This window comes from Odocoileus virginianus, chromosome 20 (genome assembly GCF_023699985.2).
Source record: "Odocoileus virginianus isolate 20LAN1187 ecotype Illinois chromosome 20, Ovbor_1.2, whole genome shotgun sequence".
NCBI classification, from domain to species: domain Eukaryota; kingdom Metazoa; phylum Chordata; class Mammalia; order Artiodactyla; family Cervidae; genus Odocoileus; species Odocoileus virginianus.
Window position 1 is genome coordinate 5354774 of NC_069693.1, and position 19055 is coordinate 5373828.

A 19055-nucleotide genomic window follows, 5' to 3' on the forward strand; every position below is an offset into this window, starting at 1 on the left:
CTTGGAGAGGTGGAGAGCTCAGACTTATTATGCCAGCGGGCCCAGGGGACTTAACACTCCAAGCTCTGAGCCCTGGACAAAGGGGTTACAGTGTTTTTATACACTGACAGGCATGATTAAGCAGGTTTGCGGGTTTGCAGAGGCTAGGGTGAATGCAAAGAGCAGGACAAGGGTGAGTGAGATAAGCTCCAGTTCCTAATATTGTGAGTCCCCACTTTCTGAGACCTACCTGCTCTAGACTTTGCAAGGAGCAAGCTGAGTTACAGAGGCAGAAGGAGCAGGAGGTTATGTAAAAATTTTAAATTTTCCTCTTCACTAACACTCAAAAGAGGTATCCTTTTCATCATAGGCGACTGGAATGCAAAAGTAGGAAATCAAGATATACCTGGAGTAACAGGCAAATTTGGCCTTGGAGTACAGAATGAAGCAGGGCAAAGGCTAATAGAGTTTGCCAAGAGAATGCATTGGTCATAGCAAACACCCTCTTCCGACAATACAAGAGATGACTCTACACATGGACATCACCAGACGGTCAACACCGAAATCGGATTGATTATATTCTTTGCAGCCAAAGATGGAGAAGCTGTATACAGTCAGCAAAAAACAAGACCAGGAGCTGACTGTGGCTCAGATCATGAACTCCTTACTGCAAAATTCAGGCTTAAATTGAAGAAAGTAGGAAAAACCATTAGACCATTCAGGTATGACCTAAATCAAATCCCTTACAATTATACAGTGGATGTGACAAATAAATTCAAAGGATTAGATCTGATAGATGGAGAGCCTGAAGAACTATGGATGGAGCTTCATGACATTGTACAGTAGGCAGTGATCAAGACCATCTCCAAGAAAAAGACCTGCCAAAAGGCAAAAGAGTTGTCTGAGAAGGCCTTACAAATAGCTGAGAAAAGAAGAGAAGGGAAAGGCAAAGGAGAAAAGGAAAGATATACCCATTTGAATGCAGAGTTCCAAAGAATAGCAAGGAGAGATAAGAAAGCCTTCCTCAGTGATCAATGCAAAGAATAGAGGAAAACAGTCGAATGGGAAAGACTAGAGATCACTTCAAGAAAATTAGAGATACCAAGGGAACATTTCATGCAAAGATGGGCTCAATAAAGGACAGAAATGGTATGGACCTAACAGAAGCAGAAGATATTAAGAAGAGGTGGCAAGAATACACAGATAAACTATACAAAAAAGAACTTCATGACACAGATAACCGTGATGGTGTGATCACTCATCTAGAACCAGACACCCTGGAGTCTAAAGTCAAGTGGGCCTTAGGAAGCATCACTATGAACAAGCAAGTGGAGGTGATGCAATTCCAGTTGAGCTATTTCAAATCCTAAAAGATAATGCTATTAAAATGCTGCACTGCATATGCCAGCAAATTTGGAAGACTCAGCAGTGGCCACAGGACTGGGAAAGGTCAGTTTTCATTCCAATGCCAAAGAAGGGCAATGCCAAAGAATGTTCAAACTGCCACACAATTGCACTCATCTCACACGCTAGTAAAGTAATGTTCAAAATTCTCCAAGCCAGGCTTCAACAGTATGTGAACCGTGAACTTCCAAATATTGAAGCTGGGTTTAGAAAAGACAGAGGAACCGGAGATCAAATTGTCAACATCCTTTGGATCATCGAAAAAGCAACAGAATTCTGGAAAAACATCTACTTCTGCTTTATTGATTACACCAACGCCTTTGACTGTGTGGATCACAACAAACTTGAAAATTCTTCAAGAGATGGGCATACCAAACCACCTTACCGGCCTCCTGAGAAATCTGTATGCAGGTCAAGAAGCAACAGTTAGAACTGGACATGGAACAACAGACTGGTTCCAAATAGGGAAAGGAGTACGTCAAGGCTGTATATTGTCAACCTGCTTATTTAACTTATGTGCAGAGTAGTACATCATGCAAAATGCCAGGCTGGATGAAGCACAAGCTGGAATCAAGATTGCCAGGAGAAATATCAATAACCTCAGATATGTAGATGACACCACCCTTATAGCAGAAAGTGAAGAGGAACTGAAGAGCCTCTTGATGAAAATGAAAGAGGAGAGTGAAAAAACTGGCTTAAAACTCAATATTGAAAAAATGAAGATCATGGCATCCAGTCCTATCTCTTCATGGCAAACAGATGGGGAAACAATGGAAACAGTGGCAGACTTTATTTCCTTGGGCTTCAAAATCACTGCAGATGGTGACTGCAGCCATGAAATTAAAAGACCCTTGCTCCTTGAAAGAACAGCTATGACCAACCTAGATAGCATATTAAAAAGCAGAGACATTAGTTTGCCAACAAAGGTCTGTCTAGTCAAAGCTATGGTTTTTCCAGTAGTCATGTATGGATGTGAAAGTTGGACCATAAAGAAAGCTGAGCGCAGAAGAACTGATGCTTTTGAACTGTGGTGTTGGAGAAGACTCTTGAGAGTCCCTTGGACTGCAAGGAGATTGAACCAGTCAATCTTAAAGGAAATCAGTCCTGAATACTCATTGGAAGGACTGATGCTGAAGCTGAAACTCCAATACTTTGGCCACCTGATGCGAAAAACTGACTCCCTGGAAAAGACTCTGATGCTGGGAAAGATTGAAGGCAGGAGGAGAAGGGGACAACAGAGGATGAGATGGTTGGATGGCATCACCAACTCGATGGACATGAGTTTGAGCAATTCCCTGTCCGGGAATTGGTGACAGACAGGGAAGCCTGGCATGCTGCAGTCCATGGGGTCGCAAAGTGTTGGACACAACTGAGCGACTGAACTGAACTGAACTTGTCATTATGATTAAATGAGATAAAAAGTGGTGAACATTGCCAGGCTCAAATAAGGAGCTCAGTATATGTGCACGCTAAGTCACTTCAGTCGTGTCTGACTCTGTGCGACCCTATGGACTGCAGCCTACCAGGCTCCTCTCTCCATGGGATTTCCCAGGCAGGAATACTGCGGTGGGCTGCCATTTCCTTCTCCAGGGTATCTTCCAGATCCAGGGATCAAACTGGAGTCTCTTAAGTATACCTGCATTAGCAAGTGGGTTCTTTCCCACTAGAGCCACCCAGGAAGACTTACCTGTGAGCTATGTTTATTCTGGTGAAATTGTTTTTAACTTTTCACCCTTAGAAAAGTGTCAGAGGCTGAAATGGTCTGAAGATGGACAACAATTTTGGGGCAAATCACTCAGTCTCTATAACCACTCAGGACTGTGGGGGGACTTCCTGTGACAGACCCATTCCACATATTCTCTGCTGCAGAGTCTCTCTGAAATACCCAGAGAATAGTATCTCATGTGTATTTCCTGAGTTTTTCAGATGCTAAAAACCACCACCACATGTAAGAAATTAACTACTTGATGATTGCAGACTGTTAGACTGAGGAGACTGTTAACTGAGACTGTTAACTATCCCATCACCTGAATAGCAACCAAGCAGAGAACTGTGCACAAACTGATCACATACCCTGGGACAGCCTTCCCTCACCTTGCCTTTAAAAATGCTTTGCTAAGGGAAGGGGGATAGATTGGAAATTTGGGATTGACATGTAATATTGCTATCTTTCGTTTGTTTTTTAAATTAGTAATTAACTTTTGGTTGCACTGGGTCTTTGCTACTGCACACGGCTTTTTCTAGTTGCAGCGAATACAGGCTTCTCATCGTGGTGCGTCTTTTGTTGCAGAGCCCGGGCTGTGGGGCACGCAGTCTTCAGTAGTTGCAGGACACGGGCTCGGTGGCTGAGGCTCTCGGGCTCTAGAGCACAGGCTCAGTACTTGTGGCCCACAGGCTTAGTTGCTCCACGGCGTGTGGGATCTTCCCGGATCAGGGATCAAACCCATGTCTCCTGCATTGGCGGGTGGATTCTCTACCACTGAGCCATCAAGGAAGCTCCCCTCTTACTGCTTTGGAGCATCTGTCCACAGACGATGAACTCTAGCTGCTCCGCCTGGAGCCTGCCTGTCTCCTGTTTCGTTAGGAGTATAATTCCTAGAGTTTGAGAAAATCATAAACTAGAACTCAAAAAGAAACTGAGGTGTCAGGTAGGGGTGGAGCGAATCTTGACTGAGAAAATAGGCCCACACCACCACCTTGTGACCATTTAATGGAGTTACAGGCAAGTCCTTTCAGTTCATTTCAGTTCAGTTGCTCAGTCGGGTCCCACTCTTTGTGACCCCATGGACTGCAGCACACCAGGCCTCCCTGTCCATCACCAACTCCCGGAGCTTGCTCAAACTCATGTCCATTGAGTCAGCGATACCACCCAACCATCTCATCTTCATCGTCCCCTTCTCCTCCTGCCTTCAATCTTTTCTGACATCAGGGCCATTTCCAAGGAGTCAGTTCTTCACATCAGATGGCCAAAATATTGGAATTTCAGCTTCAGCATCAGTCCTTCCAATGAGTATTCAGGACTGATTTCCTTTAGGATTGACTGGTTTGATTTCCTTGCAGTCCAAGGGACTCTCAAGAGTTTTCTCCATGCTGTGCTAAGTCGCTTCAGTCGTGCCCGACTCTGCCACCCCCATGGACTGCAGCCCACCAGGCTCCTCTGTCCATAGGGATTCTCCAGGCAGGAATACTGGAGTGGGTTGCCAGGCCCTTCTCCAGGGGATTCCTGATCCCCTGGAATCGAACCAATATCTCTTACATCTCCTGGTTTTTACCACTAGCGCCACCTAAGAATTGGGAATGGAAGATGCTAATCTGGGTGAGGGGACTCTGAGTATTCTTGCTGTTTGTTGTAAGAGTTGTTGTAGAGAAACTGGCCCTCCACTCTGCTGTGTCAGGGAAATCTCTCAGCGTAACCAGTGCTCAAGGTGGATCGTTAAATATATTTATTGAGTCTTTGCAAGATGCTAGGCGCTGTCCTAGGTGCTGTGGTTAGAGTGGCAAGGGAAATAGACCAAGATTCCTGCCCTTGTGGAGATCAGATTGTAATTGGGAAACACGTGTTGAAGATAATAAGTAAATTACCAGTGAAGAGTGTATCACTGATTCGAAGAAGCATGTGGCTTACTATGATAACATTAGTTATGTTGTGTTAATTGCAGTTAATGAAATGTTAGAAGATGTCAAATGCTATGGGGACAAATTCCCTCATGGTCCAGTGGTTAAGAATCTGCCTGCCAATGCAGGGGACATGGGCTTGATCCCTGGTCCAGGAATACTCCACATGCCTCGGGGCAGGAAAGCACAGGTGCCACAACTACTGAAGCCTGTGCATCTAGAGCCCGTGTTCCACAACAAGAGAAGACACCCCATTGCAATGAAGAGTAGCCCCCATTATGCCGTAACTAGAGAAAGCCATGCACAGCAATGAAAGACCCAGCACAGCCAAAAATAAATACATAAACTTCAAGGAAAAGGTATATATTAAAAAAAAAAAAAGCTATGGGGGGGGTAAGATCTGGGTAAAAAAGGTTGGAAATTCTGGGAGAGGATGGTTTCCATATTCAATAGGGTAGACATCACTAAGAAGGTGGAATTTAAGCAAAGATTTGAAGGAAGAGAGTGAGTGAGTAAGATTTTTCTGGAGGGAAACCACAAGGACAGAACAACCTGTGAAAACGCCCTGAGGCAGGAGCATGTCTAGGGTGTTTGAGGACTAGCCAGGAGTGGGGTGGGGGGTGAGAACAGACAATGTCAGGGAGGTTGTCCTTCACTCAGTCGTGTCTGATTCTTTGTGACCCCATGGGCTGCAGCACACCAGGCTTCCCTGTCCTTTACTATCTCCTGGAGTTTGCTCAAATTCATGTCGATTGAGTTGATATTGCCATCCAACCATCTCATCCTCTGTCTCCCCCTTCTCTTCCTGCCCTCAATCTCTCCCAGCATCAGGGTCTTTTCCAATGAGTAGGCTTTTCACATCAGGTGGCCAAAGTATTGGTTTCAACTTCAGCATCAGTACTTCCAATGATGATTCAGAACTGATTTCCTTTAGGACTGACTGGTTTGATCTCCTTGTTTTCGAGGGACTCTCAAGAGTCTTCTCTAGCATCACAGTTCAAAAGTATCAATTGTTTGGCAGTTAGCCTTCTTTATGGTCCAGCTCTCACATCCGTACATGACTGCTGGAAAAACCATAGCTTTAACTATGTGGACCTTTGTTGGCAAAGCGATGTCTCTACTTTTGAATATTCTTTCTAGGTTTATCATAGCTTTCCTTCCAAGAAACATGCATCTTATTATTTCATGGCTGTAGTCACCGACTGCAGGGATTTTGGAGCCCAAGAAAAGAAAATCCATCACTGTTTCCACTTTGTCCTCTTGTATTTGCAGAAAGTGATGGGACTGGATGCCATGGTCTTAATTTTTTGAATGTTGAGTTTTAAGCCAGATTTTTCACTCTTCTCTTTCACTCTCATCAAGAGCCTCTTTAAGTTCCTCTTTGCTTCCTGCCATTAGAGTGATATCATTTCCATGTCTGAGGTTGTTGTCAGGCAGGGACTAGTGCCAAATCATATAAGGTCTTTCAATTCAGGAATGCAGTTGGTACCTCTGATTCTTTGTTCCTACCTTCTTCTCCCTCCTTGTTTCTCTCATCTCCTCCAGTGTCCTCCCTTCCTTAGACTGTATAGATTCTGTGGTCAACCACCATAATCGTGCCCTTGCACAAATGACATGATCTCCCTTACTCTTTCTCCCTCAGTCATACTTGCCTGGCAAAACCCCAACCCTGGTTAAAATGAACTCACTGCCTTCTCTGCGCCTGCTCCCACCCAGCTGAACTCGGGAGGGAACACATTTCAGATGTGTGGCTGCAAATACTCAGAACCAAACTGCAGGGCTGCCACAGTTTTCTTCTCCAGTCCCTAAGAAATCATTTTCTCATCTCTTCTCTCTAAACCTCCAGCCGTTCTCCCCGCTCTTCATTCTCACTTCTTCTTTTGCTGAAAAAAATAGAAACATTCAGAAAGAAACTTCCTTAGGCTGGCCCCAGGGACACTACCAGCTCACTTGCAGAGGTGCACTCTTGCCTCTCCGGTGAGCATGTTTGGACGATCTGTAAGAGGCCAACCGCTCCACTTCAGCACTGCATCTCCTCTCCTCCCCCTACTCAAACATTTCCCTCTTGCAGTGTTTCCTTCTCTCTCTTGCATCATTATTTGTGCAACAAACACTTGAGCCTTTGCTCCTTTAGGATACCTCTTCACTGAATGCCCCCACTTCCTCATGGTGCTGTTGAGAATGCTTTCTGAAACTCGGGCGTCCTAGGCCCTCCCGCTTTGTAAGCTCACCCTTGACAATCCCTTTCCTCCACCATTCACCTAAGCTACAACACCCTAAAGGAAACCCAAGTTCCAGAGTCGGGGTCCCCACAAGATTTTGAAAGCAGATCTTCTGGCCTCACAGAAGCCTTCTGATGTTGGCCACCTCAGCTGACATCTGCCTGCAACCCCACGAACCAGAACTGCATGGTCAAGCTGCTTTCAAATTTCGAACCCAGAAAGCTTATCAAAAGAGTAATAAATGATTTCTTTTTCAAATTTTAACCTTTTATTTTGTACAGGGGTATAGCTGATTAACATTGCTGTGATAGTTTCAAATGAACAGTGAAGGGACGCAGCTATATATATACATGTATTCGTTGTTTCCCAACCCCCTCCCATCCAGGCTGGCACATAGCATTGAGATCCACGTGCTTTATAGCAGGTCCTTGCGATTATCCTTTTTGAATATAGCAGTGTGTACATGACCTTCCCAAACTCCCTGACTATACTCCTCCCCCAAGGAACCATTAGTTTGTTTTCTAAGTTTGTGAGTCTCTTTCTGTTCCATAAGTAAGTTCATTTGTATCATTTCTTTTTAGATTCCACACATAAGGGATGTCATATGATACTTCGCCTTCCCTGTCTGGCTTACTTCACTCGGTACGACTCTCTGGGTCCATCCATGTGGCTGCAAATAGCATTATTTCATTCTTTTAATGGCAGAGTAATATTCCAGTGTGTATACGTGCCACATCTTCTTTATACAGTCTTCTGTAGATGGACATTTAGGCTGCTTCTGTGTCCTGGCCGCTGTTAACAGTGCTATTCCTGTCTTAAACCACTCAGTTTTGGGGTGATTTATTGCACAGCGCTGACAAGTACACCCTCCCCAGTTTGCTTTTCTCTAGTTCTGTCCAACCCTTGTAAATGGAAATAGCATTAACACAGTTGTAATAATGTAAATGAACTGTTTTTTTCCTTACAGATTCTTGGGCTATATCTTGGGGATTTGGAATCAGAAACTCTGAGGGTGATATCCAGAAATCTAGGGTACTTTTCAGTTGGATTTTTGGATGCTCCTCAATATTTGAAGTGAAGTGAAGTCGCTCAGTCATGTCCGACTCTTTGCATCCCCATGGACTGTAACCTAACAGGATCCTCAGTCCATGGGATTTTCCAGGCAAGAATACTGGAGTGGGTTGCCATTTCCTTCTCCAGGGGATCTTCCCGACCCAGGGACTGAACCCGGGTCTCCCACATTGTAGGCAGACGCTTTACCATCTGAGCTACCAGGGAAGCCCAATCTGCCATTAAAAACAAATATTTGAATATTAAGACAGGCTCCCCATTTCCTACCTCTTCCCCAATCCTGGTACTAAGTGGCCAAAAACTTTTAAATTAAAATGCCATGTGATAACAAGAGATTTTGCTGACTGTTCTGGGAGTAACTTACAAGTTGGGAATACCTGTGCAGGACCTTCTTAATAGTCACTGCTCTGGGTTACCGATTTCCTTCTATGAAATAAGTTGTAACTAAAAGTCAACCTAGTTTAAAAAGCTTTGGAGTTCTCTACTGAGTTGTCTGCTGAAGTGTCAGGGTATTTACAGGGGCTCATCTTGGGCTGCAAACAGACTGTGCCTTTCAGGAGGACTGGGCTGCTCGTTTCCCATCCCAGTCACGCTGGTAGCTGGGTTTTCCATTAGTCATCCCTAGTTGCAATGAGGAAAAGGCATTGGGACTATGAAAGGTTTTTATTTGTGTGTGTTTCAGTATTTTCCAAATAAGACAATGAGTGGCTCCTGGGACTTCCCTGGCAGTCTGATGATTAAGTCTTTGCCTTCCAGTGCAGGGGGTGCAGGTCTGATCCCTGGTCAGGAGTCAAGATCCCACATGCCTCACACCAAAAGAAAACAAAACAGAAGCAATATTGTAACAAATTTAACAAAGACTTTAAAAACCGTCCACAAGAAAATCTTACCCCAAAAAATAAAAGAAGTAGGGTTCTTGATACTCTGGCAGTCTGATTCTCTCACCCTTCCCCCAGACCCTGCACAAACACCCTGCCCATCCCTTTGGTGGCCCAGGAAAACCCTTGTGGTTAATGAGTCTCAGAAAAAAATGAAGTGAAAGTTTAAGTAAAAGAGACAATACCTAAAGAGTGGAGGGGGCGGGGCACAGAAAACCCTCCACCACCACTGAATCTGGGAGTAAGGCATGTCAGTAACACAGGATAATACTTCTGGAGACCCTACAAAAATATTCTGCACATCCCTTCAAAAGTACCACCCGTTATCCCCCATCAACCATTAAGAAGCTCCACGTCTTGGTGGAGTGGGCAGTGAACAGGGCGGAGTCTCCGCTGAAAGAAAGCAGAGCTGCATGACGCCTGGGTCCACACAGTCCCCAGAGATGTCTCTGCCATCGTTGCTGCTGCTGCTGCTGCCACCGTTCCTGACCCTGGAGCCCGCCGGGGCCACGCTGATCCGGTACTGGGGACCCCCATCACCCTCAAACCTGGGACAGTCTCTCTCCCTCTTACCCTCAAGTCCAGGGCTCCCCAGTTCAGGGACTCCCAAACCTGGCACCCCAGCATCCATGACTCCTACCTTTTCGGTTCCTGGGTCTCCTGATTGGGCTTTCACCCACTGAAGGGTCCTCCCTGATCTCTCCTGAGACCCAAGCCCATTCAGTCCAAGGTTCTGCACCCTGAAACCCTGGGTTGGGGCCCATCCCAATCTTCTCAGTACACATTTTTGGAAGGACTCTGCTGGTCCCACTTTGAGCTGTGATGATCTGATACTGAAATCTCCAGACCTGTGACACCCCTCTTCCAACAAAACTTGGAGACACAGGTTTGACATTTGAGACTCCCCCAGTTTTACATCTTCCAAATTGTTGAGGTCTCAAGAAGTCCCGTTTTAGGGACCCCTATGACCTCACCCCCACCTCTGTTGCCTCCCCCAGTCTCTCCCTTCCTCTCCTCTCTTCTCTCCACTTTCTGGAACTCTTAATGGCAGGAGGGGGTCTACTTTTCCAGGAAACATTTTATCCCCACTTCACATTCTTAAGCCTCTCAAAGATTGAGTCATGGGTGGTGGTGGGGGGGGCGGTCACGGAGTGCAGAGCCCCAAGGAGAAACTACAAGCAGGTACAAAAAGATTACTGCACATGATGTTTGCTAACCTACTTTTTCAACCTAATAGATCATGGCCACTTCCCTAGTCAATGTAAAGAGTCGTGATTCTCTGAGTATTGACTCAGGACCAACAACACTGGCATGAGTAGGACCCAGGAACCTGGTAGAAATGCAAATCTTTGGGCTCTGTCCTAAACACCTACTCAATCAGAAAGTAGCAGTTCTAAAATTTATTTCACTTTTGAATATGTATTTATTTGGCTGCACCAGGTCTTAGTTGTGGCATACAAGATCGTCTTTGCGACATGTGGGATTATTAGTTGTGGCACAGTAACCCTCAGTTGAGACATGTGGGGTCTTAGTTCCCTGACCAGGGATGGAACCTCGCCTGTTGCAGTGGAAGCTCGGAGCTTCAACCACTGGCTGCGCTGGGTCTCCGTTGCTTTATCCAGTTGCAGCGAGCGGGGGCTACTCTTCGTTGTAGTGTGAGGGCTTCTCGTTGCAGTGGCTTCTCTTGTGGGTGACACAGGCTCCAGGCATGTAGACTTTGGTAGTTGTGGCACATGGGCTTAGCTGTTCCGTGGTGCGTGGAATCTTCCTGGACCAGAGATGGAACCCATGTCCCCTGCACTGGCTGGCAGAGTCCTATTCACTGTGCCACCAGCGAAGTCTTATATACATTCTTTTTCATATTCTTTTCCATTGCGGTTTATTACATGATATTGACTGTAGTCCCCTGTGCAATACAGTAGGAACTTGCTGTTTATCCATTCTAAATATACGATATTGATAGTTTCCGGGACTTTCCTGGTGGTCCAATGGCTAAGACTCCAGGCTCCCAATGCAGGGGGCACAGGTTTGGTCCCTGATCAGGGAACTAGACCCCCTATGCCACAACTAAGAGTTTGCATGCTGCAATTAAAAGACGTCACATGCTACAACGATGGCCTCTATCCCGTGTGCAGCAACTAACACCTGACACAGTCAAATAAATAAAATATTAAAAAACATTGATAGTGTGCATCTGCTAATCCCAAACTCTCAATCCATCCCCGAATATGTTAGAATCTTGGGAGAACTTTGTGTACGCCGGAATGGCTTATTTTACATTTGGAATGTCTTTTATTGAAACGTTTTGGGGAGAGTCTGTTTGGGATGGTTTGCTCTTTGGAGAGTCTTCAGGGGAAATCTGTCATTGTGGTTTCGTAGGTGTCTGGGTGGGGGTGTCTGGAAGGTCACTTTTGTAGGGCTCCTGGCAGTGACCCTGATGCTGGGAAAGATTGAAGTCTGGAGGAGAAGGGGACAACAGAGGATGAGATGGTTGGAAGGCATCACCGACTCAATGGACATGAGTTTGAGCAAGCCCCAGGAATTGCTGATGGACAGGGAAGCCTGGTGTGCTGCAGTCCATGGAGTTGCAAAAGGTCGGATGTGACTGAGTGACTCAACTGAACTGGTAGTGACCATTACTCCAGGACCATGGAACTGTTTACATTGTCATCATATCCTCTGGGGAAGTCTGTTATGGAGGATCTCTAGAAAGGGTAGCTCCTTAACTGTAGGCATCTCATCCCCCTACAGGATCCCACTTCGAAGAGTCAACACTGGATTCAAGGCCCTGAACCCACTGAGGGGATGGGAGAAGCTAGAGGAGCCCCCCAGTTTGGGGGCTCCATCCCCTGGGAACAAGACCTTCTTTGTGCCTCTCTCCAATTATATGAACGTAGGTCACAGCCCTACACAGGCTGCCACCACCACCCCCCCACTTCCCCCAGCCCCCACCCCAACCTTCCTGCCCTCAAGTCAAGCTCTTCATCCACAACCTCTCCTGTTTTGCCATCAGGCCCAGTATTATGGGGAAATTGGGCTGGGGACCCCCCCACAAAACTTCTCTGTCGTCTTTGACACTGGCTCCTCCAACCTCTGGGTTCCATCTGTGAGATGCCACTTCTTCAGTCTACCCTGCTGTGAGCTTTAATGGGGGAAATTAAGGTTGAACTCGGGTAACGGGAGAAGGAGGGCTGGGCCTGGTCTTCCCAGGATTTTTGAGGACCTGTTCTCTTCCGACACACCCTCACAGGTGAGTCGGCAAGAGGGGCAGGAGGCACCGGGAAGACCTCTCTTCCCCAGTGACGTCTCCTTGACCCTCTAACCTAGGGCTCCACCACCGCTTCAACCCCAAAGCCTCCAGCTCCTTCCGGTCCAATGGGACCAAGTTTGCCATTCAATATGGAACCGGGCGCCTAGCCGGCATCCTGAGTGAGGACAAGCTGACTGTGCGTGACCTTGTTCCCGGGACGGCCGGAGCCTAGAAGCAGCCGATTTCTACGATTATCTGGTTTAGGGAGGGGTTTGGGGAGGCGGGGCCTCCTGAGTAAACAGACAGACGCAGCTTGGAAGTGGGAGGCGGAGCTTCCTGGAGGAAGGAGGGTGGGGCTGGGCCTCCTAGGCAGGGGTAGGCCTTTGTCAGGCAGAGCTACTTAGGCAGTTGGAGGGGTTCACAGCTCCAGGGGGTTTTGAGGACCCGACCTGGGATTCATGCCTTGGTTTGGGAGACCTGAGTTATGTAGGTAACATCCTCCTGAAAGTAACTCACTCCTTTTGAATCTACCCCAGATTGGGGGAATCACAGGTGCAACAGTGACTTTTGGGGAAGCTCTGTGGGAGCCCAGCCTGGTGTTCATTTTTGCCCACTTTGATGGGATACTGGGCCTCGGTTTTCCTGTTCTGGCCGTGGGAGGAGTTCGGCCCCCGCTGGACAGACTGGTGGACCAGGGCCTACTGCATAAGCCTGTCTTCTCCTTCTACCTCAACAGGTAACGGGCGAGGGTCTACCTTCCTCTAAGTCCTAGTCCCAAGGAGGAAGCCCTGCCCTCCTTCAGGAAGTCCCTTGCCCAATAAAGGAAGTCCCGCCCTCCATTCAGGAAGTCACTGTCCCAATAGGAGAAACACCTGAACCCTATTCAGAAGTTCCACTCGCTAAGCAACACCTTGAGACCTACCAAAAAAAATTCACCATCATTTAAAATGTTTCATGTTTCAAAGCTCAAATCAGGAAATTCCATGCCCTACCCCATCAAATACTGAATTTAAGAACCCCATCTTCAGCATAAAGAAATCCCAATTCCATTTGGGAACACACATCAGAAGTTAGGAATTGCCCCGTTTTAACCTAAGAAGTCCCATCTACCCTTTAGGAAGCTTACACCTTACACTCAAAAAGCTCCAGCTGTCATTCAGGAAGTCTGCCAGGAGGAAATTCTATGTCTTTAGTTATCTGGATGTCCAACCCAAGAAATCCCACCCACTTTTCTTCTTTCTGCCTGGGTCAGCATAGTTCCCCGACCAGGGATCAAACCATTGACCCTTGCAGGGTCATGCAAGGGGATGCACGGAGTCCTAACCACTGGACTGCCAGGGAATTCATCCACCTAACACTTAGTAGATCCTGTCCTTCCACACTTCTGGGAAGTCCCCACCCCCTACACCCCTCACCCCCCACCCCGTTCCCATCACTCTCAGCCAACCGAAGAAGTCTAATTCCACTGAATGTCTACACATGCAATTCAGAAAGTCTCATCATCCACCTGGGGTGCCTCACTCCTCTCAATCATGCCACCCAGAGCCAATTCAGAAATCTCAATGCTCTACTCCCCCCAAAGTCCTGCTTTCTATGAGCAAATCAAGAAGTCCCATGCCCACTTCAGGAAGCCCCCCAAGACCCTGAAATCCTAACCTCCCCCAAGAAAATCCCCATTTCTCTTCACTCCTTGCCTTGCTTCCAGTCCCCACACTGAGGTCCTGTCTGCATCCTACTATCCCACCTAGATCCCAGACATCACCCCTTTGGCAGGAAGTCCCTCCCTTGGCCATTCTTGGGGCTGACAGGAGAAATTCCCATGACACCTACAACTGTCTGCCTCTGCAGGAACCCTGAGGCAGCTGATGGAGGAGAGCTAGTCCTGGGTGGCTCAGACCCAGCACACTACATCCCACCCCTTACCTTTGTGCCAGTCATGATCCCTGCTTTTTGGCAGATCCACATGGAGCGGTGAGGAACCTGGCCTCCTAGGTCTGGGAGGAGTGCGCTAGAGCCTAAACTCCAGTGTCCTGAGGAAAAGGGAGTTGGGGATCCAGATTCCCTAGGTCTGATGGAGGAGGGGTTGTGGGCCTGGACTCCTAGCTCTGAGGGAGGAGAGGGCTGGGGGTCTTGCCTCCTAGGATGCCGGCTCTAATGACTGCCCATTTCTTCCTCACAGTGTTCAGGTGGGCACAGGGCTGACTCTCTGTGCCCGGGGCTGTGCTGCCATTCTGGACACAGGCACATCTCTCATCACAGGACCCACTGAGGAGATCCGGGCCCTGCAGAAAGCCATTGGGGCAATCCCCCTGCTGATGGGGGAGGTGAGGACCTGGTGGCTGGTGCACGTGGGCTGGGGAGACTCACAGGGATTTAACAGTGGTCACTGTACAGGATGCTCTGGCCTGAAGGTGGGAATCAGATGGGTAAGAGGGCATCCCAGGGCAGAAAGCACTGGACCTTGTGAGTGAGAGGTTGGGGGGCTAGTGGGAGAAAGCAGACACCTCCTTAGAGTCTTATCCTGAGTGTCACAGTGTATAGGAGAGGACGGTGACCCAGGTTTACTGGATGAGAGTGAGTGAACATGATGAGTGTAAGACCAATTACAAATACCTGCAGGCCCAATATGGCCCGTGGGCCACCAGTTTTTGATTTTCAATTAAAGGAAAAGAGGACCTGGTCAAATGGGAGCCTAGGATAAGTGGCAAGAATTATACAGGAGTAAGGAAGAGCCAGTAAGGCTACATAATACAGTAGAGCCTGACCACACAAGGTCTTTAACACCTAGTTGCCCAAAATGGACATGACCCTGCTGCACTGGGGAGCCACAGAAAAAATTTGAGCCGAGAAGGAATCCTTCATCTCGGACTTGTTCCTCTTTTTCCTCAGTACTACATCGAGTGCTCGAAAATCCCAACGCTCCCCCCAGTCTCCTTCCTTCTTGGGGGGGTCTGGTTTAACCTCACGGCCCAGGACTACGTCATCCAGGTAGGTAGCCGTCACAATGACGCCAGAGTGACGACTCTGGAAGGGTGGGGCTGGGAGTGAGACGTCACTACGTCCAAGCAGGCGGCACAGAAACATATCTAGTGGTGGGCAGGGCGATGCTCCGGCTTGTAGGAGAAAGGCAGGCCGGTGGCCGTGACACCTGTGACTGGTCTTATCGCCTTGTAGATTACTCGGAGTGGCTTCAGTGTCTGTTTGTCTGGCTTCGCGGCTCTGGACGTGCCTCCGCCCTCAGGGCCCTTCTGGATCCTCGGTGATGTCTTCTTGGGTAGCTACGTGGCTGTCTTCGACCGTGGCGACAGGAAAAGCGGCGCTCGAGTGGGTCTGGCCCGCGCTCGACCTCGAGGACCAAGACAGTGAAGGGGCAAGCTTGCGCAGGCGCAGTCCTTCGGTTGAGGCCCTGGTTAAGCGCATGCGCACTCCCTGATAATAAAAAAAATTTTACTATTTACCTCAAACTTACCGAGGTCGCTTCCTTTTTTTTTTTTTTTCTTTTTTTAGGGGGAGAAAAAAAGTTAGTGTCCGGCTTTCTGGAGTTGAGACAGAAAGGCATTGCTCCTTGTCTCCCAGATCACACAGGTGGGAGGACCTTGTACTACGAAGCCCATGAAGCCCCTCGCCTACACTGCCTCTTCTCAAAGGCAGCCGACGCCGCAGAGCATCACGGACGTTGTAGTCTGAGCGGTGTTCACGCGCTGACGTGGGCGGGCGTAGCCACAACACGCGTAGGAAGCGACAGGTCGCGACCGCAACGACAGGTGGCAGTGGGCGGGGGGGGGGGTGTCTGAAACCGTAAAGGGTTTCCCAACCTTTCTTCTAAGGGGAGGGCATACCATTCCCGCACACTTTATCTCCTGTTCCTCCTCTCGACCTTTGGGATTTCGGGACCCCTGGGTACGCCATAAAGGCGGGGCTTGAAGCCCCCGGGTGGGTGGGGGGAGCTGAGCCGCCCCTCCTCCAGCGATGATGTCACCCCCCCCCCCCCCCCCCCGCAGCCTCTAGCGGCCGGGAGCTTGCCCGGGCTGGGTCACCCCTCCCCCCATCGCCAGCCCCGGATTCCCTCATCCCCGCCCCGCCTCGACTTGGGGTGAGTACGGAGGAGGGGTGGGGGGAGAAGGCTCAGGGTCCGGGGGTGGTAAGACAGCCCAAGTCCCCGTTTTGAAGGCGGGGGACAAGGGAGACGGGGACTCAAAGATTACAGCGGAGAGGTACTTGGAGGGTCTCTCGGAGGGATCAAGGATCAGAGTCAGAGAGTTCCCTCCCACATTTTCAACCTTAGTGCCCGGCGTAGACTGTCCGTCCTGGATTTGGATCTGGTAGGAGTGTGGGCGGAGGAACAAGGAAGGGGTCTTGGAAGTCAGAAACAATTCCAGGGCGTTGGGGAATGAGAGAGGGAGAGTTAGGAGGGGGCGCCAAGGATGACGAGGGTGAGAGTTTGGGGCTTTCAGGAATTTTGTGTCTTGAAGGCCTGAGAAAGGATAGATTGGGAAGGAAGAGGGGTGGGGAAAGGGTTTGAAGACGTGAACAGACATTGACCTCCCCTCCCCTGGTGTCTGTCGCCAAAAATCGAGTCCACTTCCCTCTGGTCTGTTTGCCAAGCTGGTGTCCCATAACTCAAGCCCTCGTTATGCCGTCAGAAGCCTTACGTATGGATGGAGAATCCAGGCTCATAAATCTCCCCTCATACCCCGGTGGGGCCTGGAGAGGGCCACATGGAAGTGAGGGCATCCACATTTCCTGGGGCCTGATGGAATCTGGATCATACTTGACCGAACCTCTTCCCCTCATCCCATGGTCTCTAATCCCGAGTTTCATTCCATATTCTCCCCTATTCCAGCCTCCTCGCTTCTTCCTCCTCCCCTCCCTTCTGCCCGGGCACCTTCTTCCACACCTTCTGACCTCTGCAAAAACGCTGATTTGGTAACTTGATCCAGTGCCTGGCTGCTGTCAAATGCAGAAAAGTATAGAGTTGGGGCGGGGGTGGGGTATAAGGGGTGATACTTGACTTAGGTCCTTACCCCAGAGCTTACTCCCAGCCCCTAATGCCCACTCAACCCCTGCCCTAGCATCCATCACCACTCCCACCTGCCCCCAAAGCCTCACTCAACCCAAGCCCATTCCTTCACCTCAGGATTCACAGCTTCTGCCTAGGGATACACAGGAATTTGGAGCAGAGAAGAGTAGAAGTCCCGATGTCCTCCCGGGTCTCATGGGAGCTTGAGGACTGCCCGAGAACACTGGGTCAGGGGGTAGTGGGGGATCCTAGGTCTGGGGGTGGGAGAGTCGAAGGAAACTACCTCCCAGGTCCGCAGGATGGGCCCCACTTCTGCAACTCTGCAGTGACGCAGCCTCAAGTCCTGGCCAGGGTGAGGGTTAGAGAGGGTGATGCAGTGGGAGCCGGAAAGAGAGGGACAGAGATGCAGGAAAGGGACAAAGGCCAAAGGACAGCAGGACAGAGCCCCAAAGAAGCTGGGACCAAGAAAAAGGGGGACAGATTCAGAAAGGGGTCAAAGAGGCACAAGTGGGAGGGGGTAGAGACCCAAGAGAGGAAAAGAGAGAGAGGACAGAAAGAGAAAAGGCAGTGACAGAGGGGCAAAAGAGACGGAGGAGGGGGAAAAGACACAGGGAAGGAGGTGGTCAGAGAACAAGAGCTGGGGGGACAGAGACCCAGAGAGAGGAGGGGGGAGGCCCTGGGGCGAGGGGAGTATTGAGGACAGGAACACAAAGAAGAAGGACACAGACAGGAGGGAAAAGAGACCAGAGAGAGGAGTTCAGGAACCCAAGAGAGGAGAAAGAGGCCAGAGAGAGAGAGAAATCAGAGAAAAAGGCAGAGGCCAAGAGAAAGACATTGAGGGTGGGGAGACCCCGCCATGGTCCGGGGAGAGGAGACTGAAGCTTAGAGAGCAAGAGGTAAGTCTTAGAGGTAAGACTCAGAGGAGGGGGACAGAGACCCCAGAGGGAGCGCAGAGACTTAGAATGGAGGGGCCAGAGTCTCAAAGGAGTAAGGGCAGAGGCGGGGGTACAAATATTCAGAGAAAAAGAGACTTTGATGAGAGACACAGAAGCCGGAGCGGGGATGGGTAAGGAGGCGATACCAACCAGCCGCCGCACCTGCCGGGGATATGCAGAGCGGGGAGGCCCGCAGCCCCTGACCAGCCCCCTTCCCTCCCACAGGCACCGCCTCCGGCCGTCGCAGCCCCAGCCGCAGCCGCTGGCCCCGCCCCTGCCCCGCGCCTGCGCCCTAACACCCGGCCGCTAGGCCCGCCCAGGGGGCGGGGCCGGACCGCTGCTAGGCGGTCCGCCTAGTTTTGGTCCCGCCCTCTATTGGCCCCGCCCCGATCTCCCTGCCCTCTCTGCCGGACGCTCTGACACCTGACTCCGCCCAATTTCCTATCGGCCCCGCCTGTTGCCTCAGCCTAGACTGTACTTCCCAGTGTTTTATTAGTTTTTCCCCTCTGCCTCCCTTAAGACTCTCTTCACCAGTTCTCATCCATTCCTCGGTTCTCCTGGCTGCAGTCTGCCATTATCTATACCTTGTCCCCTTTCCCTCACCGCGTTCTCCCTTTTAAGGCCCTGCTGACCCTTAGGACTCTCTCCCAGGTTATTTGGCCTCCAAGATTTCCCGTTCTA

General features: G+C 49.5%; 1 protein-coding gene and 1 long non-coding RNA gene across 9 annotated transcripts; one reads left to right on the forward strand and one right to left on the reverse strand.

The window, feature by feature from the left end:
• Window positions 1-9373: 9373 nt before the first annotated feature.
• On the forward strand, window positions 9374-15883 carry NAPSA (napsin A aspartic peptidase). 3 transcript variants are annotated; one of them, XM_020886897.2, is made up of 9 exons: window positions 9375-9689; window positions 11921-12062; window positions 12183-12306; window positions 12497-12615; window positions 12956-13155; window positions 14268-14390; window positions 14599-14743; window positions 15309-15407; window positions 15594-15883. In XM_020886897.2, the coding sequence occupies exons 1-9, from the start codon at window positions 9583-9585 to the stop codon at window positions 15783-15785; spliced, it is 1251 nt and encodes a 416-aa protein (XP_020742556.2). In that variant the 5' UTR covers window positions 9375-9582; the 3' UTR covers window positions 15786-15883. The 3 variants fall into 3 exon arrangements, with proteins under 3 accessions (XP_070306551.1, XP_020742556.2, XP_070306552.1); XM_070450450.1 differs by lacking the exon at window positions 15309-15407 and having other exon boundaries at window positions 9374-9689; XM_070450451.1 differs by lacking the exons at window positions 15309-15407; window positions 15594-15883 and adding an exon at window positions 15208-15302.
• On the reverse strand, window positions 15274-18608 carry LOC110133138 (uncharacterized). Of its 6 annotated transcripts, none has more exons than XR_011482018.1 (3): window positions 18537-18608; window positions 17552-17782; window positions 15274-15848 (listed from the first exon to the last, which is right to left on the reverse strand). It is a non-coding gene; the product is annotated as an uncharacterized lncRNA (long non-coding RNA). The 6 variants fall into 6 exon arrangements; XR_011482017.1 differs by adding an exon at window positions 17325-17366 and having other exon boundaries at window positions 17552-18608; XR_011482019.1 differs by adding an exon at window positions 17317-17366 and having other exon boundaries at window positions 17552-18608.
• Between the last annotated feature and the right edge of the window lie 447 nt (window positions 18609-19055).